General features: G+C 34.7%; 2 protein-coding genes across 2 annotated transcripts; one reads left to right on the top strand and one right to left on the bottom strand.

Annotated features, from left to right (window-relative positions):
• Nucleotides 1–1,632: 1,632 nt before the first annotated feature.
• On the top strand, nt 1,633–2,130 carry LOC137816561 (uncharacterized). Its single transcript, XM_068619754.1, has one exon. The coding sequence runs from the start codon at nt 1,633–1,635 to the stop codon at nt 2,128–2,130; it is 498 nt and encodes a 165-aa protein (XP_068475855.1).
• Nucleotides 2,131–3,629: 1,499 nt separating this feature from the next.
• LOC137818659 (aspartate aminotransferase, mitochondrial-like) lies at nt 3,630–7,542 on the bottom strand. The gene is made up of 10 exons (XM_068622207.1): nt 7,294–7,542; nt 7,118–7,203; nt 6,146–6,352; nt 5,959–6,064; nt 5,545–5,649; nt 5,285–5,457; nt 4,883–5,042; nt 4,696–4,791; nt 4,510–4,604; nt 3,630–4,366 (listed from the first exon to the last, which is right to left on the bottom strand). The coding sequence occupies exons 1-10, from the start codon at nt 7,459–7,461 to the stop codon at nt 4,267–4,269; spliced, it is 1,296 nt and encodes a 431-aa protein (XP_068478308.1). The 5' UTR covers nt 7,462–7,542; the 3' UTR covers nt 3,630–4,266.
• Between the last annotated feature and the right edge of the window lie 432 nt (nt 7,543–7,974).

The raw sequence follows: 7,974 nt of genomic DNA, 5'->3' as shown, positions 1-7,974 counted from the left end.
CCCATCTATACAAACTAATATATTTTTTTTTACCTATTTCTTTTCTAAACCCATAACCTTCACCTCTCAAATCACTACCTCTATCCAATGCAAAGACGTTTTACCTATTGCACCAACTAATGCATTCTTGGAATGCAATTTCACACAAAGACAATTCCACAATTTCCTGTTCAAAGGCATGTATTAACAATGTAAATCTAGTGAATGCTACTAATCATTAGATATAAAATCATGCAGTGAGGCTTTCTTAAATGCTTCAGCAATTACATAATTTGCAGCTACTTTATTTTGCATATCCACTCACATATACATACACCTATATGAAATGTACACAGAAAATGGTCTTTGTCCAAACTTGTCCAGGTGCCACACTCTGATGTAACACTGATCATAGCCCCAAAAATGTGTCATGTATGTAAAATAGGTAGAGGATGTAGGACCACAGGGTAGGTCATCTTCCCATTAACACATTTAGTTAGGTCTCATTCATTATCATAGCACCTTACCCCCATATATCTAAAGTCTCTTTTATGTAAAAGAAACCCATGTGGCCATATCAAACTCTTCTGTCACCATAAATGGAAGCTGCATGTGAGGGTAGCACTTAGTACGAGATAATTATAATGCAAGAGGAAAGAAGGGTAGAGTAGAGTATGTCCCTTAATGTGGCACGTGCGTCCCATGTTAGTTTCCTTTTAAAGTGACCATTTTCAGGTGCTGCTTCCTCGTGACAAAATAGTCTAGAGGACCTGAAGCCATAAACTTAGCTGCTCCTCTAGTTGCTGGATCAACAAGTTCATGTGTTGAAAGATTTATGCGAAATTAATTAACCTATGGAATATATATATGGTATCTATTTCCCTGAAAGCAAGTTGTGCATCATGAGAATGTGAACAATATTGCATAACATTGTTTACATGTGTAGGGTAGGGTCCTAGCTCAGTATACCAGAAATCAAAGGCTGGCATATACCACAGGCCAGTTGGGAATAATCATGATGTTTTACTCATCATTTCTCCATTGAAAATTACGATGGTTTACTTACCATTTCTCAGTTGAAGATTACGACCAACTAACTATAAAACAACATTACCTGGCTGTTGAAGATTGTATTATATATTTTAGCAAGCCCCTCATGTAATAAAAAGGGTTTGAAGTGTGCATAATATATAACTAACTTGTACTCAGATTTTGTTTTTTTCTTAATAAAAGAAATGAGTATGTTAGGGATAATTTGATTATAGAGTTTAAAAGAAGTTTAAACATTGTTTGTATGCATTTCTGACTGAAAAAAAACAAGGGTTGTCTTATTAAACTTTTTATGGAGTAACACAAGGATTTTTTCTCAAACACAGTGTAAGAAGCATAGAGAAATGGTCAAAACAGTTAGGTACAGAAAATTGGAAGGTTTAGCCTTAAAAGTGTGAAGTTAATACCGATTATTTGTCAATAACCAAGTTGCATAGTTAAGGTACACTGTTGGATATATATGGACACTCAAGCTATTATGACTTCATTTGTAATTGGCACTCTGACTTGAACCAGAAACCAGGCCTAAACCTTTTTCTATCTCCTCTGCAAACTCAAATCAGAGTCGGTGACAACAACTCGTACGGTTCCAATCAAACAAAGATGGTTAATGCTAAATCCGAGTTACATCAGAAGAGTGTCCTTCAAATCAAGCAAGATGACAAGTTCTTCTGCAGGCTACTCTCAAAGGAAAGTTCCATGTCCAACCCTTCTTTCAGAATAGCCCTTGCTGTGCCATTTGTGTGGGAATCTCAGCCAGGCACACCCAAACACACATTCTCAGAGAACACTCTCCCTCCTCTAACTCCTCCACCTTCTTATCATTTTAACTTCAATGCCTACAAAAAGAAAGAGAAGAAGCACTCAAAGTCCAATCTTCTGCTGGCTTTGCTACCAAAACTGAACCTCAAGAAAATGATTCTCTCATCCTCATACTCATCATGGTCATCATCATCAAGCTCCTCAAAAGTTGTCCCTATGGCCAAGTTTGGAAAGAAGAAGCTCTTAGGCTATAGATCATCTAATGATAATGAAGGAGGTGGTGCTAGTTCACCCTCTTCCAAGTCATGCTTTAGCATTCCTCGGGCCTCCAGTTCTTAAGGTACTCGTTATTATCATAGCCTGGCCTTGGATCTGGAGAGGACAATGTGCTGCTTATATAGTTTTTCTTTGTAAATTTTTCAAGCTTATACTCTTCATGTTTAGAGGACATTATATTTTCTATGCTAGAATTGGTCTTTTAGAGTTTTGTCCTCTCAAATTACATGCTTGCTTCCAAGGTCATATATTTTCTGGTGTGAGTGTATCTTAAACATTGGTGCAGTTTGAAATTATCATAGTTCCTTTTTTTGTTCTTAGAATGTACCTAAACAGAACCGTGTACATTACTTTTATGGAACCTCATAGTAATCAAAAAATGTAGTTGTTATTGTAGTGGTGGTGATAATCTTATGAAACGAAATAGCAGAATGGAACATTCAGTGTAGAAAGTTTACTAATCCACTTGCAGCTGGATGATCTTTAATCATTTGATTGACTTGTACACAATTAATTTTACTACACTTTTACTTTGAGGGAGGGGAAGGAGAAACACCTTAATCAGCATCTTTGACCAATGCTTTATCTTTTCACCAATACTGCTACAATAGGGTGTTTATTTTGTCTGTCTTAATGATTTTATTTATTGCAAAGAGAAGAACTGGTGGAAATTGCAAAGAGAAAATGCTTCACAACTCCAAATTCTGGATATGCAACTAGGAGTAACGTAATTAAAAAGTATCTCTTAATGAATCGTGTCAAAATACTAGCTATCATGACTTCAGTTAGATGTTCACAGGTTTAGTTTCACGTTGAAAAATTGATTAAATATCAGAATTGAATCAATGCGTAACACAACCTTCAACCCAAGAGGTGAAGGTAATGGGTTGTTTTTCTTATCCTTTTCTATTAAATGTGAGGCCACACTATGCTCCAATAATAATCATTTTACCATTTTGGCTTGCAACATTTAGAATCATTTCAGAGTTCATTTCCTTTTTTACTGGCCTTAATGGCTTGTTTCTGACTCGTGTTGGTAAAGAAAGACTACATATACTTTGGGTTTCCTTTTGGTTTAACATTTCCCTTGTGTCACGGTCACGGATTCTTATACAAGCAATCACCTCATGAAGGAACACATCTTCAGTTTATGCAATTATAAAAGGAATAAAAAGCTATTTGCTCACCATATAACACCAATCAAATACACATTTAACATTACATCAGATAAGCAAACAGTAACCACTTTTGTCTTTTGTATATTTACTTCAAAGGCACGTACCTACTAAAATAACTGGCCATTTCCAATTTATCATGGTTTAAAAAATTATAAATATAGTTAGTAACAGCATCTCTGAACCGACATTTTAATATAATGCAATAGCACATTACCAGAACTAGAGATTAGAGAGTGCCAACAACTTGAAACTTGTTTGAAATTGTTTAAGCTAATTTGTCGGCAGAGAAGCTGGTAGTGACTTTATCTTGTCCCAGCTTCCATGTGCACATGGGCCATATATTGTGTAGTATATTAGAAATAGTAACACAAATAACTATTAACTAATGACTGTGATACTTTCACAATAATTCTAGTCTCTAGAAATTAAAGGAAATGGAATATTATAATTATATGGTCCCTTGAGATTTTCCAGCGATCGAAGAAGATCACCAAGAAGAAGTCATCAAACTCGATTTTAGATTTTTCTTTCCCTATTCACCCGGCAAAAGAAGCAGAATATGCTTTTCTCTTTGTTTGTTTCGACCAATTAAAAGGCTACACCATCCGGTTCCCCAGACTTTCAGCTCAATTATATGTGATTATGACTCATTCAATTTCTTTTCCTTAACAAGTTTTCTACATGTTATCTTGGCCTCACCAACTGAAGATTTCATAGGAGACAAAGGATAAAAATATTGGCCAACATGGACTAGAAGAAATGCAGTGTCAAAAGCAGTTGCAACTTAAGAACACACCTATTTTTTCAAGGCATATGTGCTATTTCATTCATCACTTAATATGTGGCTTTATTTACAAATTAATTTTTTTACAGTAATCAACACATAGTCCAAAAATGTTGACTTGAGTATTTTCACCAAATCGGCATGTTGTGTATGCCAGGTATATATAGAGAATTACAGAAGAAAAAGGGGTTTGTGTATATCCTATGATTAGAATGAGGTGGAGAAGGACTGTTAGTTCTAAACGTAACATGAGCTTAGTGCTTCTTCATCCATTCTTGTCACCTGGTGTATTGCATTTGCCAAATAAGCCACATTGCTCGTGGTCACACCTGCCATGCTGCAAGTATCACCAAGGAGTTATGTAGGAAGAATATTCTCTAGTGCAGTCAAAATTATCAAATTAAGAAATGAAGAGAAAACAATTTGACACTTTAATTATAGTAACTACGCTTGAATTTTAGTATATCCTTTAATGAATACCTTATTCTTCCATCAGGGGTCATGTATATATGGAACAGCTTCTCCAGCTGTTTAACCTGATCAGGGGTTAATCCAGAAAAACAGAACATGCCAACCTGCATTTGTGTTTACATCGAAGTGTACAACTGTGAGCTAAAGTTATAACATGATTTATTAAGGATAAGGTAACTAAAAAGCATCCAAAACCTGAGAAGTTATATGCTCCCAATTGAAAGATGATTCCAAGTTCTCAAGATATTGTCGAAGGGTAGTTCGCATAGTTTCAATCCGATTAGCCATGACCTTCAAACGGCATTGCCAAAAAATGTGATTAGATCCTGAATTAGTTTAGAAAAGAAAAGTTAAAAAAAGTAGTCAAGAAGATGAATATTACCTTTATTTCTTTCCTCCAAAGTGCTTCTACATCAGGGTCGCTTAATATCTTAGCAACTAGTGAAATACCATGAAAAGGAATGCTGCTATACATTGCATGGGACATCAACTGCAGTTGACTTTTAAGTGCAGCTACTTGCTTTATATTCTGGCACAAAACACTATTATAGATTTTAATGTAGATTAGTAAAGCTGATAAGAACGTGAAAAGTAAAACAGTAAAATGTTACGAAACATTATTACAAAGATGAGCTTCATGTCATATTATCATAATATCATGTACTTGATCCTTGCCTCAAAAATGCACTAGGAAACATATTTAACATCTAATTTCTATTTTGCATGTCATAGCACATGCTATGCCTCTAAATATCTAATCACTAGTGTACAGGACTTTTCTTACCTAAGACAACCAACTTTATGTTCGGATAATCCCATGTTCTTTGAAAATGATTGAGAACATCCTATCAAATGCCCGTCTTCAAGGAAAATTCGAAGTGCCATGGCATCCTTGTCAAGATCCCCACTAGAAAATCCTTGATAAGCCATGTCAAAGAAGGGGAAATGATTTTTTACCTGGAAGATAATTAACGTTAGAATATTATAATTGATTTAGATTTATAGTACAAAGCTATACTGAAGCATCTCATGTCTCATTTTCACCTTAAATTGGTATGATATTTCTCTCCATTGTTCCTGAGTAGGGTCAACACCAGTTGGATTGTGGGCACAAGGATGAAGCAAGAAGAAAGAACAATCTGGTGCATTCTGAAATTACCAACACAGAATAAACAGAGAAGATTAAATGTTTCTTATGCCACTGCTGGATAGGAAAATAAAACATAACATTGTCAACTTTAGCTGTTTTTCAAGCTCAGCCCAACTTGTTTAGAAACAAAATGACATTTCACTGGTTAACATTAAATGCATCTATTTTACCATAATGATATAGCTTTTTTATTTGTTTGAGAGAAAAGAGGCATGAAATTAATACCAAAGCTTCTCATCTTTTGTAAATAGCAAAGTTAGTCTGGTTCACAATATCATCAATAACTTTGATAAATACACTTTCAATACCTTGACATCTCTTAGAAGAGCAGCAAAATCTAAACCCCTTGTATCTGGATGGTAGTAGTGAAAGGTTTTGACAGGAATTTCAGCTTGTCTCCATATATTGTGGTGACTGCAGCATGCAAACTTTATGCATTAGATATTGAAAGAGCGTAAATATCTCAAAAAATAATCCAATGCGAAAAGGACCTACTTTGACCAGGTAGGGTCTGGTAGATGCATTTGAGAATCAGGATAGAAATGTCTTTGAAATTCAGCAAAAAGCCTACATGCAGAAGTTCCAGAGAGAGTTGGAACTCCGGCAAACAATCCTTCTCTTACAACATATGAATCATTCCCATATGCTAATTTTACACACTCCTGGACAAATTTTGTTCTGACTGCGGAAGAGTTTAACTCCCTGTCAATAAATAATGTTAATTCGTTTCTGAAAAGTACAAAAGTATTCATAGAAGCACTAATGTTGATAGAGTGTGATACACAAAGTCAGGACTGAAAATGAAAACAACACAATTCGTGGGAGAAAGAATTTCATCACTGTTAGTATTGCACGAAATCTACAACTAATACAGAACTTTTATTCCAGATAGCTGTGGTAAAAGTTATACTAGACGGAAATTGAACCCCACCATGGATTCATCCTTGAGAGAACTTTTTCTATCCTACTTTTCATTGGATGAACCCAACCAGATGACACATATTACGTGAATAGTTTTCATCTTACATTATATATATCCAACCATTCAAAACGTAAGTTCAAGTGGATCTTGTATTTAAGAATACAGTGTGGTATTTGCCAAGTTATTCCACTTTTAATGCAAGCAACAAAAAAGCTAACTAAGACACTGCGTAAATAGTACTGGATCAGCTTGTCTTATATCGCTATTGCTACAGGAAAATAATAAATAAACACCAAGTTGTTTGACCTTATTATATAAATGAGTTTCTGAGAGCGTTTGTCCAAGAACAACAGAATTGAAGTTGTTCTACTATGGGTAAACGATGATTTGATTCTGATAAAGCAACCACAAATTAGTATTCGAAAGAACAAAAAATTTAACTTGGTTTCGAAACATGTAAAAAGTTACAAATATGATCCATTCTTCAAACAATATGACTTTAACACAAAATAGTATCACTGTAAGAACAGAAGAAGAGCACTCACTCCAATTTGCATCTCTGAATCTTTATTTCTGCATCACGAACACTTTGAGGAATGAAAGGTTTGCCATCATCACCCCTGTAAGTTCCCTTACAAAGACGAAGAAAGAAAAGTCAGGGATGACAAAATATGGAAGATGAACAGATATACATATACTATAACTATATATAAGCATATACCATTCCAAGATTGATCTTGTGGGGAAAAGGGTCAGATAGAAAGGCCTCGTTGACACTGACAATGGGGTCCTTTGGGGCTGGTCTTACATGGTCCCACCAACCACGGGCACTGGAACAAGAAGTGGATAAAAATCTTCTGGACATTCTTCCATTGATGTACCTCCACATAATGCAACACTCTTACGTTATAATATACTCTGAACTCAGTGAAATGCTCTTAGTTTGTTGAAACAAGAAAAAGGCTTTTGAATGGTTATATAAGGAGAGGAAAGAAGAAGAAGAAGATGATGCAGAGTGAAGTTTCCCTTGCCGTGGTTTTGCATTGGTCTTTTCAAGGAGTTCCTATGTGCTGCTTTGGTTAGTTTACGGTTTCTTTTCATCAGAAAACCAAAGTGTGCTCATTGTTTTGACTTGCTAATTATAAGATGTCACATCATTGATTTTGGATAATCCTTTTTGTCAACGTGACTGCACCTTATCATATTAACTTAGAATTTTCTGTTGGTAGTATACTACGCTTGGGTGAGTTTTTTTAATAAATTAATTTTAAAAATATAAAGGAAATATAAAATTATTTTTTTCTTAGATTACTATTAGTTTATGTAGAAATTAAAATTAAAATTTAAAATTATATAAGATAAGCTTTATAAATTAGTTTATATATATATAAAATAAGTTTAG

This window comes from Phaseolus vulgaris, chromosome 10 (genome assembly GCF_000499845.2).
Source record: "Phaseolus vulgaris cultivar G19833 chromosome 10, P. vulgaris v2.0, whole genome shotgun sequence".
Classification (NCBI taxonomy): Eukaryota; Viridiplantae; Streptophyta; class Magnoliopsida; order Fabales; family Fabaceae; genus Phaseolus; species Phaseolus vulgaris.
This window is presented reverse-complemented; position numbering and strand designations above follow the sequence as displayed.

Excerpts from the sequence above, each read along its gene's own strand:
- LOC137816561 (XM_068619754.1), top strand. The coding sequence starts at position 1,633 with ATGGTTAATGCTAAATCCGAGTTACATCAGAAGAGTGTCCTTCAAATC.
- LOC137818659 (XM_068622207.1), bottom strand. The coding sequence starts at position 7,461 with ATGTGGAGGTACATCAATGGAAGAATGTCCAGAAGATTTTTATCCACT. Across the intron at positions 6,353-7,117 it reads ATTCAGAGATGCAAATTGGA|GGAGTTAAACTCTTCCGCAG; the intron begins GTGAGTGCTCTT and ends ATTTATTGACAG. Across the intron at positions 5,043-5,284 it reads CATAAAGTTGGTTGTCTTAG|TGTTTTGTGCCAGAATATAA; the intron begins GTAAGAAAAGTC and ends AATCTATAATAG.